Source organism: Podarcis pityusensis, assembly GCF_964106645.2.
Source record: "Podarcis pityusensis genome assembly, chromosome: 4".
Lineage (NCBI taxonomy): Eukaryota > Metazoa > Chordata > Lepidosauria > Squamata > Lacertidae > Podarcis > Podarcis pityusensis.
This window is the reverse complement of record NC_138027.1, coordinates 47098313-47121058: the sequence shown is the minus strand read 5'-3', so window position 1 is coordinate 47121058 and position 22746 is coordinate 47098313. Positions and strand designations below refer to the sequence as shown.

The 22746-nt window shown below is 42.5% G+C and overlaps 1 protein-coding gene and 1 long non-coding RNA gene across 4 annotated transcripts in view; one reads left to right on the top strand and one right to left on the bottom strand.

Annotated features, from left to right (window-relative positions):
* The window catches only part of SAMSN1 (SAM domain, SH3 domain and nuclear localization signals 1), a 74211-nt gene extending 72492 nt beyond the window's left edge, over window positions 1-1719 (top strand). For all 3 annotated transcript variants that reach the window (XM_081004350.1, XM_081004351.1, XM_081004352.1), the window contains one exon: window positions 581-1719. In XM_081004350.1, the coding sequence (XP_080860476.1) occupies window positions 581-780 (200 nt within the window). In that variant the 3' untranslated portion in view covers window positions 781-1719. The remainder of the gene's footprint in view (window positions 1-580) is intronic.
* A 236-nt stretch (window positions 1720-1955) lies between these two features.
* On the bottom strand, window positions 1956-22577 carry LOC308476624. The gene is made up of 3 exons (XR_013986014.1): window positions 22439-22577; window positions 19971-20081; window positions 1956-3158 (listed from the first exon to the last, which is right to left on the bottom strand). It is a non-coding gene; the product is annotated as an uncharacterized lncRNA (long non-coding RNA).
* Between the last annotated feature and the right edge of the window lie 169 nt (window positions 22578-22746).

Sequence of the window (22746 nt, the reverse complement as noted above, 5' to 3'; positions counted from 1 at the left end):
TTTGGTTTTGAGATTCATACACTCCATTTTTGAATAGGTCTATGACATAGAAATGAATGAATAAATTTGGTGGAAGAAATCAGCCCTCCGTTTCTCTTTCCCCAACGGTAGATTGTGCCCCCTGCTGTTCCTGGAGCAGTGGTTTTTTCACCTTTTGGGGAAGCACGTGCAACACTGGTTTTCACATATGATTCTTCCTACAGGGTTAGGATGCTACGAAAACATGCCATTTTTGGTTATGATTTATTTTCGACATTTTAAATTCCGCCTTCCTTCCCCAGAGTTCAGGGTTATGAGCAGAGTTCAACTCATGTTGTCCTTGCATCAATCCTGCAAGGTGTTTTAGGTGAAAGATCATGACAGGAGCCAAGGTCACCCAGTGAACTCTATGGTTGAATTGGGATTTGCATCCAGGCCTCCCCAGTTCTAACTGCTACCCTACACTGGCTTTCTGTGAAATAAATAGAAATTGGCTTGTAAGTTGTCTGGTGCCCTTCCTGCAGGTCGAACCAAAGCAGCCACATAACTATCAATCTTTTACTCAAAGGGATTTTTATAGCATATTGTTTCAATTTTACAGATGAACAAGACCAAGAAGCAGAGCAAGTGCCACAGACCTTAAGCCCTGACCTCAGCTTTAACAAGTCACAGTTAAATGACTGTCCAAGAGACTCTGGTTGCTACATCTCACCAGAAAATTCAGATAACAGCAAAGAAGACCTGGATACAGAGAACCTGCCTGACATGGTGCGGGCAATCACCATCACTGAATCAAACTGAAAACGGCTCGCATTTCCAGCATAGTGACTCACAATGAATTTGCCACTTCAGCAAATGCATGGAACTGATCTGTTAGTCTGGGCATGCAATAATTGACAGTACCATGCATTATCAATGAACGTTAAGATTGGACAAGCCATTTGATTTCCATCTTTTAAAAAACTGCAAGAACAAATATGTCCGTTGAATCTTCTATATGTTTGAGCAATTGCATATGTTTGAACACTTGCATTTTTATACATTATTTGTACAGTAAACTGCTTTTCTATCATGTGAGAGTAACTAGATAATGGTTTATAGTTCCAAGATTGTTCATTTCCAAAAAAAATCTAAATATTGTAAATAGTGTATGTAATTGCTATTTTGCAAGTTATCTTATCCTTTGTATCTAATTATACTTCCTCCACCACCACCACCAAAACGCCACTGTGATTAAAATGTAGCCAGGCAAATATTTAAATATGAATTTTTCTTGCCCTAATTTCAACAATGCAATGCAGAGTTAACTCTAATCATCACTTAAAACGATTTATATTGTCATAAAGTACAGGAATGTTAATATACATAGAAATTAGCCTATAATCGCACTGGGTAGTGTCTTCCAAATACTTTATGCATGTGCTCCTTTTTATAAAGGGTTTACTTATTCCTTTTGTTGTTTTCTTTGTAAACAAGTGAAAGGAGAGTTATTAGAAGCAAGTGATTTTCTTTTTCTTAATTCTCTATTTCAAACCCTTCTTCAATGTGCTTAATAGAAACATAGACATTCAGAAATTTCTATTTATTAGTGAACAGTCAATTACAGGTTGAAAAATGAGTATATAACATTGTCTATCCCTCAGAGAACTATCATGTCTGCATGTATCTTGCAATGAAGTTTTTTCCATTCTCTTCTTAAAAGTACTCTCCTTGAAAAATAAACCAATATCACTGAGTCCATTTAATTGTTAATGTTACATTTCTACCCCTATTATTTATACTAAATATTTTTCAGAACATTTTATTCTGTATTATAACAACATAGACAACATATAACAACATATTCCATATTATAACAACATATCAACATAGAAGCTCACATGTCACAATATAACCCCAATTTTTAAAATATATAGTTTTAGTTACAAATTGGAATTTATTTAATTTGTAAGGTGCAAAGCAAAACCTACTAAAGATGGGTGAAAAATATGGTATTCTGATCTAAAAATGGTTCAGTGAACCTATATTGTTCATCAGTCTGTAGAAGATCAACTCCCCACTGCAACTTCTGGAATCCATTCTGGACTCCAGAGGCCCACTAGTGGACTCCGCTAATGAACTTGCCAGAAGCTGGCAGGTTCTGACTTTATCAGGTGCTTCCATGTTGGCATGGAATATGTTCTTTTCTGTGGTTCTCTTATATTTGGAAGCCTGGAACCAATTTGTGGTAGAAGTATGCAGATGCCTTTCACACAACTGTTGTCTTTGCAACAAATTCCGTTTGGAAGAACTAGTGTGAATTGCCCCATGTACATGATTGCAAGTTTCCAAATATTAAAGCAATAACCAAGGGTGATATGCAACTAATTTTGTACTCTGAGTAGAACCACTGAATTTAATGAACATGTCCACATTAAGTCCATTGAGCTCAATGGGTCTAATTTGAGTAAAATGTAGTTGACTGCCACCCGTAATAAAGAATTAATACCTGGTTAGTATTACCTGAAAGAAGTAGAACCTGGTTAACAAGGTGCTAACTTCCAAGCTAAGACCCCCAAAAGTGAATTCTGTATTAGAGCAGGATGTGAGATATGGGACTGCACAAGTTACAATATTTTCAGGTGCACACCAGGCAAGGAACAGAGGCTGTGATCCAGGCATAGGCAAACTCGACCCTCCAGGTGTTTTATGACTACAACTCCCACCATCCTTGACCACTGGTCCTGTTAGCTAAGGGTGATGGGAGTTGTAGTCCCAAAACATCTGGAGGGCCGAATTTGCCTACGCCTGCTGTGATCGAAGGGTGCACAGTTGTCGCATCCCCTCACCGCCTTCCCCAAGTGGCCTCGCAAGGCTCAGATCTGGGGAGGGTGGCGCGAGAAGGGAACAACTGCCATTCCACTTGGGGCTGGTGTCGCTCTAGTGGCAGCGAGGGCTGAGTATGAGCGATGGGCTCCGTTTGTTCTCCACCCTGCCCCTGGCATGCGTGCGCACGCATGTGTGGGCACACACAGCTGCCGCAGGCAGCATGGAAACACACTCCACCATTGGAACTAGTGGTTAGCAAAATCCACTTTTCCCCAATACCCCAATGCCCTGGTCACTCACCATCCCCTGCTGTACACTGTCTATTCCAGCCACTTGCAATATTTTGGTGGAGCCAGTATTGGAAAACAGACCTAAAGGATGTGGGTAGAAAGCCATTGTCAGACTAGGACTGGGAGAACATGATTCAAATCTCCGCTCGGCCATGAAGGTCACTAACCTACTTCACAGGGTTGTGGTGGTGATTAAATAAGGAAGGAGAGAGCCATGTTTGCCACCTTGAGCTCCTTACGAGAAAAAAGGTGGGATATAAATGCAATAAATAAAATAAATAAAAACTTTGAAATAATTATAGTCTAAACCAGGAGAACTTAGCTTGTGCAAATAGCACCAGCACCCGAAGCATTAAAATGAACAGGGGAAGAAAAGTGCTTTATTGTTGTGGAAGTGACAAAGAGTTTTGATATTAAAAGCCAGCAGTTCTCAAAAGTTATGTTCAGCATTTAAAATTCTACATGAATTGATTAGCTCCACACTGTACAGTACCTTATAATTTCAAACAAAAGCCTAGGTACTACTCATCCAATTAAAACCTACTCAACTGAAAATCCTATTTATCAGAAACAAATGTTTGTCCTATCTATACCGTCAACAAACTATTCACATGAGCAGCTAGCAATAAACAACAGAAAGCTGCACAATGAATGTCAATTAATGCAATTTGCTTTTCAAATAAACTTGCTCTCTATGTGCACAGCGTAAGTACTGTCCTGTGTAACCATTATATAAAGGTCAATTAACTTCAATTCTTGTTAACGTGCTTATACTAAAATAAACCCAGCAGAGAACCTTTTTTTTTTTTTCATTCTGTGCCACTTGGTACACAAAGAAGTTGAAAACACTTTTCTCCCAGAATACCCCATGTTTCATGTTATAGATCATTCTGAAACACACACAGTCTTTGGCATCTACTGGGTGCACTTTTCTGTAACTTTAACATAAGATTTCATTATCTGGCACATCATATAACCATGTCAGGAAAGCAGAGGTCCGCAGTCTGTTGGCATACAAAGACTTTAAGACATGCACATTAATCCAAGACAATGCCAACACCTCTCTTGAAGTTGAAATCTTTCCTAAAGATAGCCCCAATGCTTTCAAGATTGTAAATGGGTTTTATCTTTGGCCTCAGAATGTCAGCATTTATAGCAAAAGTCAATCAAGTGCTTCCTTTGCTTAATCAGGAGGAATATTTGCCATGTAATGGGCAGCTTTGGAAGCCCTTGTGTGGAATTATGCAAGCAGCACTAATTGAAAGGCCCATCAGTGGTTTAGAAATAATTGAAGCAAAAGCAATTGGTTGAAGTCAGGAGTATTGGTCTGGGAAGGTACAGAACCCTATCCTCGCCAAAAAAGAAAAGGGAAAAAGGGGAAAAAGGGAAACTGTAAAAGGCAGGTAATTTGAAAGAGCATTTGGTCTGACTGCTGTGTCATCATTAGCTTTTCTGCTGAATCTTTGTGTCTTTAGATCAGCAGTTTCGAAATGTTTTTTTCCCTACAGTGAACCACAGAATTTTATTTTATATTGTTCAAGAAACACATGACTTCTTTCAGCATCTGGTGTGCCCTTGCCACGGCCAAAGTAATGGTGACCTGGCAACCCACTTCCAATCTTCCTTTGGTGGGTACAAAATTTATTATCTGGGATAGTATTAGAGCCAGTTCATACAGCCATTTTTAAATTCAGTGAAGTCAACCCAAGTCATCTTTTCCAATACTTGGCACGCTAGCCTACCCTTGAAAATGTTCTAACATAACTCAAGACCTCTTCGCTCATTTTCTGAATGAAGGGTCAATGTGGATACAAAGTGGGTCTGTGGGATGTACATTTACCTCCCCACCCCAGAAGTCACAAGGTTCCTCTGGCCCCTCCCAGGTGGAGGAAAAACTTCTGAAGTGAAGTGCCTTTTCTATCAATGTAGCCTCCCTGAACTGTTTGGTACAGTGCATATTTAAACTAAACTATGGAATTCACTGGACGCAGGTGGCGCTGTGGGTTAAACCACAGAGCCTAGGACTTGCCGATCAGAAGGTCGGCGGTTTGAATTCCCGTGACGGGGTGAGCTCCCGTTGCTCGGTCCCAGCTCCTGCCAACCTAGCAGTTCGAAAGCATGTCAAAGTGCAAGTAGATAAATAGGTACCGCTCCGGCGGGAAGGTAAACGGTGTTTCCGTGCGCTGCTCTGGTTCGCCAGAAGCGGCTTAGTCATGCTGGCCACATGACCCGGAAGCTGTACGCCGGCTCCCTCGGCCAGTAAAGCGAGATGAGCGCCGCAACCCCAGAGTCGGCCATGACGGGACCTAATGGTCAGGGGTCCCTTTACCTTTATGGAATTCACTATGACAAGATGCAGTGGCAGCTACCAACTTGGATGGCTCTAAAGGGGGACAGACAACTTGATCAAGAATGGGTCTATTGGTCATGATGGATATGTTCTACTTCCACTGTTGGAGAAAGTATTGCTGCAAATCACAAGTGAGAAGAGTGCTTCTGTGATCATGTCCCATTTACAGGTTTCTCATAGGCATCTGGTTGGCCCGTGTGAGAACAAGATGCTGGACTAGATGAGTCTTTGATCTTATCTTGCAGGGCTCTTTTTCTGTTATTAAAATGACTAGGGAGTTACATTTTTATATGTGTTAGAAGATCACCAAATGTTTATGATTAAGTTTTCGTATCTTAAACTTACATAACACATCATGTACCCGAAAGAAGTCCCAAAGTGATTTACAAAACAATAAAATACAGAAATACAATTGAAAATCCATTAAAACTGTGCAATACAAAACTGGTTTACTACAGAGAAAGCCTCTGTAAAAGAATATCCAGATGGGTTGACTTAGCTATGTAAAAATAAGCATGAGAGCAAGACTTCAAAATCAGCATGTTTTTACAAACACCTGCAGTGTCTTATATAAACCCTGACACAGAATCCTTTTCAAAGAAATCAGTGAAACTGATTCAGGTCAGTGCTTGGTTTCTTTTGTTTGTTTTAAAAGTATTTTAGTTGCTGATCTAATATGTCTGAAAACAAATATAATTCAATGTGACAGTTGGCATCTTTTTTTTAATAAATCACATATTCCGGATTACAAGGAGTTAGGAATCCCAAAAGCCTCAATATAATTTTGAAGTACTTCCAAGTGGCCAGCAAAGGACAGATGAGGGCACAGACCTTATGAATTCCTACAAATACGTAACTGGAGTTTTAAAAATATAAACTATTGAGGGTTATTCCAAGACAAATCAGCAAGCTCTGGGGAACTCTGGAGTTAAGGGAAAGTTCAGCTAAATCAATGCACTGCAAGACCCATTCAGACAAATTGGACCAATATAATTTCAGAGTTCAAACCTCACAGCCTGACATTGCTCTCCATTCTTCTTGACAGGGCAAAGCACTATAGCCCTTCATTTTTATTAATCACTATGTATTTGTGTTTTAAATACTATTTGCTGTGCCTAACTATTTAAACCGAGGACTATCCCCCCAAAAGCAATGGCTGGGTTGACTGCATTCTTTTTAACAATGTGGTCCTTGTTTTATCAAACCACCAATATTCAGACTTTTGCCAGTTTACCTCTCAAGAAATTGAACAGAGGAATGTACCGTATTTTTCGTTCCATAGGACGCTCCGTCCCATAGGACGCACCTACTTTTTTTGGGGGGGGGAAATAAAGGAAAAAATTTTTTCCTTTATTTCCCCCCCAAAACCAGGTCGGGGAACAGTGGGATGGCGGCGCTGCGCCTCCCCGTTGTCCCCCGAGCTTGTGGGGCTGGCCGATGCCTGCCCGGCGTGAGGGGCACTCTGCTTCAGGGCGCCCCACGCACCGGGCGGCAGGCTGCAGACACCTGCGCGAAGCACGGGGCGTCCTCCGGAGGGCGCCCCATGCTCCGCGCTGCCGGCTGCCGCCCGCAAGTCGTGCGCGCTCGGGGGGAGTTCCCCTGGGCACGCAAGGCTTGCGGACACCTGCACGAAGCACGGGGCGTCCTCCGGAGGGTGCCCCGTGCTCCGCGCTGCAGGCTGCCACCCGCAAGCTGTGCGTGCCCGGGGGGGATCTCCCCCCGGGCACGCAAGGCTTGCGGACACCTGCGCGAAGCACGGGGTGTCCTCCAGAGGGCGCCCCGTGCTCCGCGCTGCAGGCTGCCGCCCGCAAGCCTTGCGAGCCCGGGGGAACTCCCCCCGGGTGCGCAAGGCTTGCAAATAGCTTCCTGGGGCCTGGAGAGCGAGAGGTGTCGGTGCGCACCGCCGCCTCTCGCTCTCCAGGCTTCAGCGAAAGCCTGCATTCGCCCCATAGGACGCACACACATTTCCCCTTCATTTTTGGAGGGGAAAAAGTGCGTCCTATAGGGCGAAAAATACGGTAATCATAAGTCAGCTGGTCATCTCATCTACTGAAACCTCAAGTGATTTTTCAAAGTCTGTGGGTTTTAAACAATATTGTATCATGGACATTTTGTTTATTTTCTGTAAACCCACACACAGCTTTGTTGCAGTCCACAGACCCAAAATATACATACAACAATAATAAATATCAACAGTTATTAAGGTGTAAAATCGGCCATGCTAGCCAACAGAGGAGCTTTCACTTGTACATACGAATTTCTGATTTTCACAGCCTTTGAGAGGAATTTTGCTACAGCCAGTGTAATAGTATCGAATTCTAGATTTATTTTTTGATTAAGTGATCTAAACAACTTGCTAAATAAATAAGCAAATAATATGGCTGAACAAGATAGGCAATTATTTTCTAAATTCATCTGTAGTAGAATCATGGAATCATAGAAGTGTAGAGTTGGCATGGAACATAAGGGTCATCTAGTCTACCTCTGGCAATGGAGGTATCTTTTCCCCCCAGCATGAGGTATCAACCCATGACCCTGAGATGAAGAGCCTCATGTTCTACTGACTGTGTCTCTGTCAGTCTCCAAGTAAAACCACAATCCTCCAGCTAAATGTGTTTTAATCTAGTGATGTGTATGTGAAAAGAGCCATACCTATATTAAAACAACCTTGGCTAGGGGTGGGGGAAAGGTTGTTCTCTTCTCGGATCAGCTTTTTCTTATTCAGAACTTTCCAAGACGGTCCATCCAAGATGGTCCTGTCTCAAACAGCAATTGTCTAACCTTAAGCTCTCAGAGCCTGGTCAGCAGGTTTGACAAAAACTTCAAATAGTCCTTTGGCTCCGTCAACCCTCTCCTGTCCCAACCTCATTAGTCTACAACAATATCAAATGTAGACCCAGATGTGTATTTGCATCAACTTCTGCACACAGAGGTGGTCTGCATGCACTGGTAAGGCAAACCATGACTTCGTGCATATGGACAAGCATGGCAGATTCTGGAGAGAAGATTGTGGCTGCTGGTTTGGTTTCAGTCCTGCTGCTGTGAGGTTCAGCTTAAATATGTTGTCTGAACCCAAGCTCATGGTCTGTCTCCTCCAGACAAACCATGAGCTGTAGAGCCAAGGATGAACCTTGGTTAAAGCTCATGTCAGCTTAAGAGTAACTTTTGCTGAATCAGGGTAACAACGTAAAATGGTTGCAATGGGATTTGCTCAGAACCTTTTCTTGATTTCACAAAGATTACTAGCACTGTATATTTGTAAGTGATAGAGATCCTTATGTGTTAGCTATCTTTTCCTACAAAAAGCATTAAATAAGATTTCTTATTAACTGGCAAAAACAGCAGTGAGACAGCTCAGTGGACCACCTGAGAGCCTTTTCAGAGAAGAAAGTATGATTAATAACTCATGTCTTATATTTTGATAAGGCTTCAAGAAATATGCCATCTGAGGCAGCCAGTTTGGATCCAGGCAATACCTCCTACAAAGCATCTTGAACATCATCAGGGTCTTGTGGAACAACATTTTGATTAGCTAAGTGAAAATGAATCACAAGTGTTGGCATACAGTAATGCTACAGTTTTTATTCAAGGAATGATCAATTGGTTGCAGAGTTGATGAAACATTAAAGCAGGAAGATCAATGGAAGACATTATATCCTTATAAGACTCTGAGATCCTCTGCTCAAGGCCTTAAAGGTTCCACCATCCTCATCAGACACGGATCATAATTACAGAGATATGGTAATTGGGGACATTAAATCAAGCACACAAGCGAGATCTGCTGTCACAGCAGGAACTCCTTCACTGAGAGCTGGCAAATATTTTCTCTTTCTCCCACTATTGGCACAGCAGGATCATCAGCCAGCCACTGGCACAGTGGCTGGCCCCATTTTCAATCTGTTGTAGCTACACCCTGTTGAAGTAATTCAGTTAATTGCAGGCATCAATCTTCAGAGAAATCTTTTGCTCTGCTTGTTGTAAGAGATATAAGGAAGACAATGAAACAATGTAGCAGCACACACAAGACTCTGGAAATTGAGCCAGAAGTCCGCACTGGGGAGGAAAAATCTTCCATAATAGTTTAGGCGTTTTAAAAATGCCTTAGAGTTCAATCCTAGGCATGTTGATTGCTTACAAGGGTTTTACCACCAATGCAAAGTTTCTGTGCTGAGGATGAACCTATATAAGCAAGACATCAATTTATGAATATAACCAATGTTCTTTATTTACAGTGCTTTTACATAACATGCAATTCAGTTCCACAAATTCTCTATTATTCCCTCTGTCCTGCAGATTCGTTTAACTTCCTTCCTCACTGCACTTAACAGCTGCAGCTCAGTGTGTGTCTTCCAAGCAGCATAGAAGCAAACAAACAGAAAGCAAGAGCCCTCTGGTTCCAAGCCCTCCTCCAGTTTAAGATTTAAACTCTTAGTGATTAGACAAAGTGATTAGATGTTCCCAAGTGAGCCAGTGTGGTGTAGTGGTTAAGAGCGGTAGTCTTGTAATCTGGGGAACCGGGTTCGCGTCTCCGCTCCTCCACCTGCAGCTGCTGGGTGACCTTGGGCCAGTCACACTTCTTTGAAGTCTCTCAGCCCCACTCACCTCACAGAGTGTTTGTTGTGGGGGAGGAAGGGAAAGGAGAATGTTAGCCGCTTTGAGACTCCTTAAAGGGAGTGAAAGGCGGGATATCAAATCCAAACTCTTCTTCTTCTTCTTCCAAGTGATGAAAACCAAGTCAAAGACTGGCTAACAGGAGATTGGCTCTGGGAATATCAATCTGGAACTAAGGTCTCAATTATGTATGCTAAATGAGATAGCAGTTGGAAGATGTTTAACATCTTGAACTGCTTTAGCATCTACATGGAACCACTAAGTGAGGTCAGCTAGAGGTTTGGACTGAGGTGTCACCAGTATGTGGATGACACACAACTCTATGTTCCATCTACTAATCTCAGGGAGGCAGCTGAAATCCTGAGCTAGTGTCTTGAGGCAGTTCTGGGATAAATGAGGGCAAATAGATTAGACTGGAAAAACCTGCTAATCTGGATTGGTTTCTTTCAAGTGGAATTTAAAGGCATTTAGGTATGTTTCTGTCCTTCTGCTCTTCTTTTTAGTGAGGAGAGTTGAGTTGGGTCTGCCCTTTTATATACATTTTATGGATGAGGATTGGCGGTTCTTCTTTTATTCATGCTTTTATTTGGGATTTTAGTCTTTATTTTTGCATTGTGCATTGCTCTGAGCCACTTCTGTGAATAAAGCAAATGGTGATGATAGCTGTTGTTCTTTTCTTTTTTTAAGCTAATACAGGTTTGATATATTGTAGATCCTGCTATTTGGTTTTTAAGAATTGTTTTCAACTTAATTGTTTTTAATTGGTGTTCTGTATTATTATTATTATTATTATTATTATTATTTATACCCCGTCCATCTGGCTGAGTTTCCCCAGCCACTCTGGGCAACTGTATGTGTTTTAAGCCACATTGTGAAGGTTCTGTCAAGGTGAACTATAAATATATAAAATAAAATCACCACCACACAATCATCCTGGTGACAAATAACCTCATATGCACAACCTCATAATACCTAGTAACCCACTGGACATTCCAAGAGCAGATAGAATCAATGGTTAGATGGTTGCTTTTTTCTTAAAGTAAGTTGGAATGATTATATCCACTGATAAAGAGAAAGAATAGATAAAATGAATAAGGGCCAACAGTACAATATGACAGTGGTTTGCCTTAACAGTAATATCACATGTTAAAAACAAACAAACAAGGGAGGTAATTATTCTGCTGTATTTGGCAATGAGCCTGTACAGCTTGGAATGGACTTTGGCTTTTTGTATTTGACTTGGCACCAGCAGGCCTCATTTGGAGAGCTGCATGCCATGTGGGGCACCACATTTTAGAGGAGAGAGAGAAAAGCTGAAGCGAGTTCAGATGAAAGCAACAGAAATGATGATGGAGTCAGTAAATAACAGCTCTGAAGGAAGCTTAAGGGACTGGAGCCTCATCATTCGAAGGGGAAAGAAGACAGAAGGGAGGCATTATCGTCTTCAAATATGCAAAGTGCTGCTACACCAAAGACATGGGCCAATTATTCTCATTAGTGCACAAGCACTAAGCAAGTTGTAATGGCCTTAAGATGCAACAAGGAAAATGTTTAATTTTATTAGGAGAAAAATTTGAGAACTGTCAGAAACAAGAAGTACTGAAGCCGTTCAGCACCCAACTCTCTTCTACTGGAGATACAGAATGAGAAGGCTGTACAGGTCACACCCAAATATGTAGCTTTAGAACAGAGGGTGACTGTTCAATAAAAATGCTAGAAGTTTGATTTCAACTTCAGTTTCCTTCCATGCTGTGATGGGCTCATCTCAGTTTGGAACAGGGTAGTCTTTCCCACTCTTTTTGGCACAAATCTTCAAAGAGAACCCAGAACTCACAATATCTTATCTGTGAGGCTGGGCCAGCACAATTAAGGACCCTCAAAGCATTATGCCTGACAGTTGCTTGACAGTCCTTTTGTTTCCCTCTTTCAAACCCAGGAAATTCATTGTGCCTCTGAGGTTGGCAGATGTAGATGAGGAGCTGTGCTTGATCTGGTAAGTCACAAGAAAGGTCTGCAAAGCTCAGAAAGATCAGTGGCGAAGTTTCAAGATGGGAAGGAGGTAAAATGGCACCCAAGGAGTTGTTTATATAGCTCAGTCGGTAGAACATGAGTCTCTTAATCTCAGGGTTGTGGGTTCGGGTCCCACATAGGACAAGATTCCTGCATTGCAGGAGGTTGAACTAGATAACCTTTGTGGTCCTTCCAGCTCTACAATTCTGATTCTATAAGATGAGGTGGGAAACCTCCACCCCACGGGTCTAATAAAGCCCTCCAGGCATCTCCATCCAACCCTCAGAATTTTTTCCAGGCCACACCCCTCACCAACCCTGCTCTGTTCTTTCCTCAAGCCCTCAGCTGGTGGGGTGAAGTTGCAGCAATAACCTTCTAGCAGTGACATCACTGTCACTTCCTGGAATGGGTAAGGTAAGAGCTGTGCAGGCACACCAGTACAGCTAATACAGCACTCCCATTAGTGCACCCAGTATTCTTTGTGACCTTCCATGGAACCTGATTTACATGCAGCACTCATTTTGCAACCAACAGTTGCCTCAGGTGGTAAAATGTCTTCAGCCAGCCCTAAGCAGAGATGGGATACTTCCAGCATCTGTCACTGGGCCAACCCAACTTGGGACCTATTATGTTGAAAACAGTCCCCCTATGCCTGACAATCCTTGGTTTTTGTTTCAGACTTTCAGTCAAATGCAGGATGTCAATCAAGCCCTTAGGACTGCTAGATTTATGTACTGTACTAGATTAGCACTGGAATTAATGTGACTTACTAGGTCTCAGCTTGTCTTCTGTATCAGGCCCAGCTGCCTGCTGATGGTGAGGAGTAAGCTGTGCACAGAGGTGGTCTAGGTTGCTAAAGACTGGGAAGAAGGGCTTGCCCTTGTCAAGCAGTGGCCTCCTAACATAGGGTGCTAAGCTTGCAAGGCAGGGGGAATGGCTCCATGTTGGGTATTGTTGCTGGCAGGATTATGTACCTGTCCCAGACTTTCTGCCTATAAGATATTTTTTTTAATGGAGGTCTTGAGAATTTATTCACAGGTGGAAATGCATACACACTGCATAGAGTAAGTGACTTGTCCACAAGGGCGCAAGCAACCTTTTACATATTGGAGTCAATGGTAAATATTCCTTGCTTTGCTGGAAGGTGATTACTCCAAAAAGATAACTGGCATTGACTCTTTCAAAGCACTTTTTACATGAGATGGTAGTAGTTCTAAGATCAATGCATGGGCTCACAAAAGAACCAAGATGCCAGAATTCCTACTTCTCTGAGGTGGGGAGTGTGGAGAGAGAGAGAGACCAGCTTCTCTTTGCAAGCACAAGATTATTAAAGCCAGCTTGGCAGAAAAAGCAAACCCCAAGGAAAGGTGCCAAAGTTGGAGAGAACTGTGACGTTCTTTCGTAGCTATAGCAATAATTTTGCAAACGACTAATAATACAGAGTCAATAATCAGAAAGATGTTCTCTGAAGTGAACACTACTAAATTACTTCAGGGAGGAAATCAATTATCTCCAAGGTAGCTGCAGCTCCCCAGCTCAATATCCAAATTTATGATAGCCACTGCAGCTACAGAATGCTGAAATTCAAAACCTTTCAGCAAGGAAGTCACCGCGGTTTCTCGGGAAAACTGACAACTCCCCTGCATTACAGAAATATTTTTGACAACACTCTTTACTATAATTTTTTTTTTTTTTTGTATCCTGCAGCACTATCAACACAAAATTCACGTCCAATGGCTAGACCAGCCATTCTCAACCTTTAATCCAGCATAGCCAATGTGGTTCCCCTCCAGCTGTGGTTGGACTGAAACTCCCATCAGCCCCAGCTAGCATACCTATTAGGTACAGACGTTGGGAGCTGGTAGTCCCACAAATATCTGGATGACACCATACTGGCTACCCCTGCAGCATATTCACTGAATGCTCCCTCCTTAAAACCATCAGTTACAAAATTGAGAACAAAGAGCACTCTAGACAAAACAACTTATATAATTGCTATATATTTGACTACACAGTGTATGTAGCAGTGAGAATGGCTACACACACACACACACACACACACACCACCTTTCTTCCATTATGGAGCCCAAGGCAGTGTACATGTGGTAGCCAGGCAGTCATTAACCAAGCTCAGACCTGCTTGGTAAGGTGGCAAGACCACAACCTGGGAGTCATCTACCATTTTTATAGAAATGATGCTTAAATAAGGTGACATATATTGGAGTTTATACTGGAAATGCATAAGTGCTAATATATATATATATATATGAGTTGCCCATCTCTACTATATTTTATAGACTCTTTCATGTACTAATCTGCTGGATATTGCCTCTTGCTTTCAGGATTACTAAACTATTATTCCAATGAACATTTCACTCCCTGGCTGTCCTCTTTCTTTATAATTGCAGTTAATGTGGAGCGCTTATGTACTATATCAATTTAATATCTGATATGGCCTCTGTCAAGGTATTACATCCTGCACTTACTGGGTGATGGACTCTAGCCTAATAGGGCTTTTCTGTCTCTAACTACCCTGATTCAGTGTCCATTTTGCTATTCAAATGGAACAGTGTCTGCTGAGATGGAAAACTAGAAAGCAATACTTAGATGGAATAATTTAAATTTAACAGCAGTTTAAAAGCATTTGTTTTAAATTGCAATAATAACAGAGGGAAAACACATATGGAAAAGCTGATTCATTTGTGACGAATACATCATCCAGAAAGCCTAATCTTTTGCACAGACAGCATACAAATCAATTGCAATATCTTTGACCATCTTTATGTTGTGGGTGTTTAGACTGGAATGAACCTGCTAGGTATAGCTGTACATGTCACACTGAAAGAGGACTCCATGGCGGTCAAAGAACAGGAAGAAACAGTGAGATCCAAAGTGGACTCATCTCAAAAAGAAATAGGGAAAGGAGTTAAGTACACACTGCATGCAAATACATGTGACTGAACCCCAACACCATTTTTAAGAATGAAAAGCCACTTCAGGAGAGTGGAGAAATGGAAGGGGGCAAAGGGGAAATCAACTTGTTCTCCATCTACAGATACTTTGTCCCAAACCACATCCTAAACCACAGCAGAGTGTGGACGGACAGACAGGTACCTGGGCTGTGTCTGCGTTTTCTCTTAATAGCACATGAGCTAGTAGCAATGGAAGGAGAGGGATAATTTTGAACAGGGAAATGTGAGGACAGGAAAGATTTCCATTCATCTACCAGCTACATAGCTCAATCTGATTTGGACTCACCACTTGGTGACTGCTTTTATCTTAAAGAAACAGTGTGTGCTAAATTTAAATGGTTTTTTTTAAATTAAGTATTTTATTTAAAAAGATTTTAAAAAATGATACAATAAAATCCATGGATTTATGTCAGCATCACGACCAGTTCTAGTGCATACATTGACATAAAAAGCCCAGTCAGCTTGGGTCCCAAATATCTGAAGGAGCACCTCTTCCCATATAGAAATGCCCAACTGCTGACATCTGCATGGGACGTCCTGTTGACAGTTCTGTTGTCCTCTGTTCATGGGGCAGCAGTGCATGAAAGGGCCTTACCTGTGGTGGCTCCTAGGTGCACCTGGCCATATAATTTTATTTTATACATTTCATTGCCAGATCAAGCGCGGGTGGCACTGTGGGTTAAACCACTGAGCCTCTTGGGCTTGCCGGTCAGAAGGTCTGCAGTTTGAATCCCTGCGATGGGGTGAGTGCCCGTTGCTCGGTCCCTGCTCCTGCCCACCTAGCAGTTCGAAAGCATGAAGTACAAGTAGATAAATAGGTACCGCTCCAGTGGGAAGGTAAATGGCGTTTCCGTGCGCTGCTCTGGTTCGCCAGAAGCGGCTTAGTCATGCTGGCCACATGACCTGGAAGCTGTACGCCGGCTCCCTCGGCCAGTAAAGCGAGATGAGCGCCGTGACCCCAGTCGGTCACGACTGGACCTAACGGTCAGGGTCCCGTTACCTTAGCAGTGGAAGATGAGATGAGACTATCCCTGCCATTTAATATTTATGTAGTACGTGGTTTAATTATATTGAGCTGTGTGTAACCCACAAGGTAAAGGGTGAGCTATAAATGAAGTTGACTGCAGTGGGAGAAAGTAGCTGTTGATGAGGGCAGAAAATGTCTGAGGGTGGGAACAGACCCACTGGGAAAATGCAAACGGAGTGTGGTGTCAAGAAACAGGACAAATGTGACTCATTTAGGGAAACTGTATGCTTTGCTGATAAGCTGTAGCAGTTGGATGGCAACAATCAAAATACAGTCATACCTCATGTTACGTCCGCTTCATGTTACGTTTTTTCAGGTTGCATCCCGCGGTGACCCAGAAGTACCAGAAACGGTTACTTCCGGGTTTTGCCGCTTGCGCATGGACAGTAGCGCTAAATCACGCCACGCACATGCGCAGATATGGCACTTCAGGTTGCAGGCTTTTCACGTTGCGAATAGGACTCTGGAACGGATCCTGTTCTCAACCGGAGGTACCACTGTATAGTAGAAATGATAGACTGGCCAAAATTTGGCCAATCACATGTTTGTCCTGGCATTTATTGGGAAGGCAGCTTGAAGAGTAAAAGTCCAGGTGTAAAAGAGTTTCAGAGACAGGAGGACTATAGGACAGGGCAGTAAGGGAGCTTTACATTATAGAACTAGGTTTCCTATCCATGCCTATAGTTAAAGCTTTAGTGTTCCCAATAGTGATGTATGGAAGTGAGAGCTGGACCATAAAGAACGCCGAAGAATTGATGCTTTTGAATTATGGTGCTGGAGGAGACTCTTGAGAGTCCCATGGACTGCAAGAAGATCAAACGCATCCATTCTTAAGGAAATCAGCCCTGAGTGCTCACTGGAAGGACAGATCGTGAAGCTGAGGCTCCAATACTTTGGCCACCTCATGAGAAGAGAAGACTCCCTGGAAAAGACCCTGATGTTGGGAAAGATTGAGGGCACAAGGAGAAGGGGACGACAGAGGACGAGATGGTTGGACAGTGTTCTCGAAGCTACCAGCATGAGTTTGACCAAGCTGCGGGAGGCAGTGGAAGACAGGAGTGCATGGCGTGCTCTGGTCCATGGGGTCACGAAGAGTCGGACACGACTAAACGACTAAACAACAAATTAGGGAATTGGAATCTGCAGCTGATAAACGTTGTAAAAATTTCAGTAAGTGTAAGTTCCCTTAATGCATAATTATTCAGAGGCATAGCGGAGGATCTCTCTAGCACACACAGACATACACTAAATGGCATATACAATAAACCAAGAATTGGTACAGAGAACATAGTAATGGCAAGTTACATAAAGAGCTAAGATGCAACCCAATGGGCCTATAAACTCCAGCCAGGCAGAACAAAGGTAGAGAGCCTTGCTGGATATTTTTATTGTTCTGCGGTTTGTGCAGTAAAGAGTTGCTTCTATTTTTACAGCTAGATCATGTTCAAGAGAGGTGTACAGCCTCTCTGCAAGGAATGCAGGTTTACAGTATCTGCTTTCAACAAACTTTTTCTCCAGGCAAAACAGACACTTGCTACTCACATGACAGCATACGGGGGAGTGATGCTGAGAAAATGAGACAAGTTGTGGGTAACATTTTTGCTTTTCTTGTAAGAATAATCTGACTAATGTCGGAATGATTCCATCAGTATTGTCAGAAATAGCTCTAAGAACCCTCCAGGTATGTTGAAAGTCTTAGCAGAGGCTATAGCTAAAGCAAACTGGATGCCAAATGACTAGAGATTTCTGGAAAGATATAAAGCAATAGCACTAAGGACCTTGACTTATGCTGATGAGTTGGAAGTTTTCACTTTACTAATTACAATGAGGTCTACTGGAGCTGGACTTTCTGCACCTTCACAAATTGTCTTACACAGTGTCTAATAGTTTCTACGTGACCATACCTAGAGAATGATAAAAAATTGATTGGGTTTTAACAATTCCAACGGGGCATTATCCCTTATTAATCATTATCTCACTATGCATTGATTAACTATATCCTACTGTAAAATAATGATGGATGTTCACATACTAATGACACCTCTCACCTCTGCCTGAAAGTCACAGAGGTTGTGATTGTGAGCCACAGGCAAAGAACTTTTCTGTTGCAGCGCCTAGTATAAACATTAAGCAGCAAACAATAACTAAAATGAAGGCTGAACATAATGAAACATGTTGTCTCTAAACTATGCCAAAGGCACAGCTATTCCTGTATATTATGATGTTTGTTAAGAGTAACTGCAACTTCTAATAGACAGGATAGTTTGCTGTTCAATAGTAGCTCTGTCCTAGCATTAAAAATAGCCAAATTCTATTTCCACCAACATTAGGCACAATATTAAACACCTGAAAGCTTATGAACACAATCCAGAGATGGTTTCACATGCCTAACTTCTCCCTGCCACCCGGTGCGGTGCTAGTTGCCTACTTTGGAGAACAATGACAATCCCACCCCGTTAATGCTCACAGGATTTGAACATAAATATGGCTATTTGTAAGTAACCCACTACGTTTATGCCCATAGCCCTTCCGGCTTTGTACCTGTTTTTTGTTAAGTGGGAATACAGCTACAACAACTCTGGTTCCTTGCCTGGAACCTAGTACAATGGTACCTCGGGTTACATACGCTTCAGGTTACATACGCTTCAGGTTACAGACTCCGCTAACCCAGAAATAGTGCTTCAGGTTAAGAACTTTGCTTCAGGATGAGAACAGAAATCGTCCTCCGGCGGCGCAGCAGCAGCAGAAGGCCCCATTAGCTAAAGTGGTGCTTCAGGTTAAGAACAGTTTCAGGTTAAGTACAGACCTCCGGAACGAATTAAGTACTTAACCTGAGGTACCACTGTATCTGCCAAGAAGAAGATTCAGTATGAACCAACAAGGGAGGGACATTGACTTGACAGTATATTATTATTATTATTATTATTATTATTATACCTCCCTTCATCCATAGATCTCAGGGTGATTCACAACCGGTTCACAGGGCAGTTATTTGGGAAATGAAGTGGTACGTAGTTGTCACATGTCAGTAGTGGGTTGGGCAAGAGGTAAAAGTGTATAGAACAATGAACACAACTCTTAACTTTGTATAGCAGTCAAAGTTCCAACCATGCAAAAATAAGTTTCTACACATCACCATCCACCTCCATCCTCTCAACCAAAGATGCAGTAACAGTTTTTAGGTAAAAGCAGCCAGGTAAAAGCAGTCACAGAGGACATGGGCACATGGCCTGGGCAGAATCCCAAGAGAGGGGCCTGGAGGACCATATTTAGTCCCTAGGCCTGAAGTTCCCCACTCAGTTTAAAGAGACATGTGTGCACATACAGCTATTGCCATGACTGTCAAAAGACTTCTAAGTTGTTGTCTTTTAATGGTATCTTACGCTTATATGAGAGAGAGATGCAGCTGGTGCTGTGGGTTAAACCACAGAGCCTAGGGCTTGCCAATCAGAAGGTCGGCGGTTCGAATCCCCGCGACGGGGTGAGCTCCTGTTGTTCGGTCCCACCTCCTGCCCACCTAGCAGTACGAAAGCACACCAGTGCAAGTAGATAAATAGGTACCACTCTGGCAGGAAGGTAAACGGCATTTCCGTGCGCTGCTCTGGTTCGCCAGAAGTGGCTTAGTCATGCTGGCCACATGACCTGGAAGCTGTACGCCGGCTCCCTCAGCCAATAAAGTGAGATGAGCGCCGTAACCCCAGAGTCGTCCGTGACTGGACCTAATGGTCAGGGGTCCCTTTATCTTTTACTCTTATATAAGCTGCCTTATACCAGTCAGGCCATTGGTCTACCTAGCACTGGCTCATATGATTTTGCTGTTAATTCTGTGCTTAAGATCTCTATGAAATTCACAGATAATGAATTTCATCACTAATAAATAGCCCTGCTTCTTATTACAATGGAAACATAAAAAGATTTGTTACACAAAAATCTTCTGATGCAGTAGGCAGGCTGTGGCTATTGTCTGTGTATCTTCAGATGCTCAAGAAAGATTGCATTCCACTCTGCAGCTAGAAGCCATGTCTGGAAGTATCCTAAAATATTCAGCATCTATTAAGTAGGTCAGAGCATCTATCATTTAGAGCTCATCATAAGACACCAATCAACTTCCCATCTCCTTGCTTTTAAGCTGTACATGCCAACACAACTCAAGGTTAATATTAATACACTATAGAGAGAGCAGGGAAACTGGTTGCTACATATGAGCCTTGAAGCTGCCCATTTTACTTTGGGGGGGGGGAGGTCGTTGATGATGGGGAGAGAAACTTAAAGGAAACTAGAGGTGAGCTCTGTAGCTGGTGCCTCTCTTCCTGGACATCATAACAGAAATTCACACCCAGGCAAAAGCACATTGAGGATGGACATCTCTCTACATCCAAAGTACCTACTGTGGGGAAGAGCAGGGAAGGAGGAGGAAGAGAGCAACTGCTGGGTTGCTGGAGGAATAGCTGACCACCACCACTTGTCTCTCCCTTGAGCAGGTTTGGGGAACCTATGGACCTCCAAATTGTTGGACTACAATTCCCATCATTCCTGACAATGATCACACTGGCTAGGAATGATGGAATTTGGGAGTCCACCAACATTTGGAGGACCACAGGTTGCCCATAACTGTCCTTGAAGAACCAGTTGTCACAGTGAAACAGTGCCTATTCCCTGCCTTTGTCTCTCTCATGAGATCTTGACTGCTCTCTGCTTGGGGCCTCTGGCATAACAAGCTGCCACAACCACCTTTCAAATCAGCCATCTGAACCCTGAAGATGCAATTTAGCCTCACCCCAACTCTTTCCAAACAGTGGAGCAGGAAGAAAAATGAGTTTTGAAAGTGGGTAGGGGGGTCTTCCCTTTAAGTGAAAAGGAGAATATTTAACTCCGTCTCTTCCTTAAGAGCAACCCAAACCTCGCCATATGCATGCAACATTCCTGCCAAGTTGAAATACTATTATAACAGTGGTTGCTGAATGCATCAGGATTGTTTAAAAAAAGAAACCTGAAAGCATCCACCATTGCATAAATTGAATTTAGACACAAGATTTGCAACATATGGTTTTGACTGCACTTGTGAAGGACCTACTGTCTTCATGGAATATTCACCCAGAAAATAACCACTGTGGCTAACATGACGTTAACGTCGTGACTGTAAATGTGAAAATGAAAGAATGGATTTCATTGTCAGCTTCCAGAATGATTTCATAGGAAGGTTCAGTGAATTTGTTAGACCTAGAGAATTAAATATAATAGGCAGAAAATGATGAGGCTTCTTTATGATTTATGCATCTGCAAAAATTTGGATAAAGATTACCAAAGGTTAATATGCTCTCTATGAATCTGAAACACTTCAAAACTGTCCTATCAAATCCGCATCTCCAGCAATATTCTGACACCTAGTGGGAAATGAGTATAACTGCTTATACAATACAGCTTTCCTGCCTTATATTTTTTTCTCTGTACTTAATGTATGCCCACCAATGTCACACATCCAAAGAAGTGAATTCTAGTTCACAAAAAATATGTGATACAATAAATATGTAAGTCTTTAAGGAGCCACAAAATTCTTTGTTGCTTCTGGTTCCTAAGACAGTCAGAATAGTATGCCTTTGTCCATTGTTTGACAGCTGATTTTTTTAGTTAAAAGGAAGAAAAAAATTAATTGGGCTGGGGTTACCCTCTCCAAAAAGGTGAGGGAAAGGTTGTGTGGCTGAAAATGCAAGATGGCTACTCCCAGAGAGTAATTTTCATCACAATTTCTCCTATGGAAGGTCCCGGAGAGTGGTTTTGTATCTAAAAAGATGTGCTTGTCAATATGTTTTTGTCAACATAAAGCATTTCATTGACATGTAAAGACTGCTGTGATGTAAAACTCAATTTAATACTTATATTAATGCTTATATTATATTAATACTTTAATATATTTCGTCTGGGCAGCCTTAAAAACAGTGATTATTAGTACATCGGGCTAGAATTTGGGAGACCAGGATTTGAATCCCCACTCAGTCATGAAACTCATGGCTAAAGAGTGGCACCTTTAGCAACTTGGATATAAAGGTGGTATATAAATGCAATAAATAAACAAAAACACAGAGCTAGGCTTTTCAACGTGTCTGGGAATCCTGGGGCGACCAGGGCTCCAAATCACATGGAAGAAGCTACCTACTCACAGGAACAGGCTGTAGCATTGAGCCGCTTCCAAGCACGTCCACTCTCGCCCTCTACTGGCTCAGCCCACAGCTCTGAAAATGGCATTCCCTGTAAATGCTTCTAAGCATCCTCTGGAAAATCCAAAATGCCTTTAGGCGGGAAGGAAGGGGGACCCCGTGGCATATGGTGGGCTTTGAGTCCTTAACTATTACAAAGGGGGACGGGGGAGTGGAGACTGGCTGATACAACTTACCAGAAGCAAACTAAACAAAAACTTTAATGATAAGCATCAGGAAAACTACGCAGCAGCTAAGACAACAAACTACCATTCCCGACAGGCAAAGCGCAGGAAGGGCTGTCATAACAGACCCTTCTTCCTTCTTCCTCTGCACGTCACCAGAAAGTTCCTCCCACGTCCCATCAGCCCCTTCGCACGGATTGGGTGACGTGTATTGAGGGGAGGGGTCAGCGCGGCACGTAAGAGTGCGCGCCGGCGAGATGCTTGGCTGGTGGGCATTGTAGTTTCTCTGCCTACGGACTGCGCTGGGGTTTTATGACGAG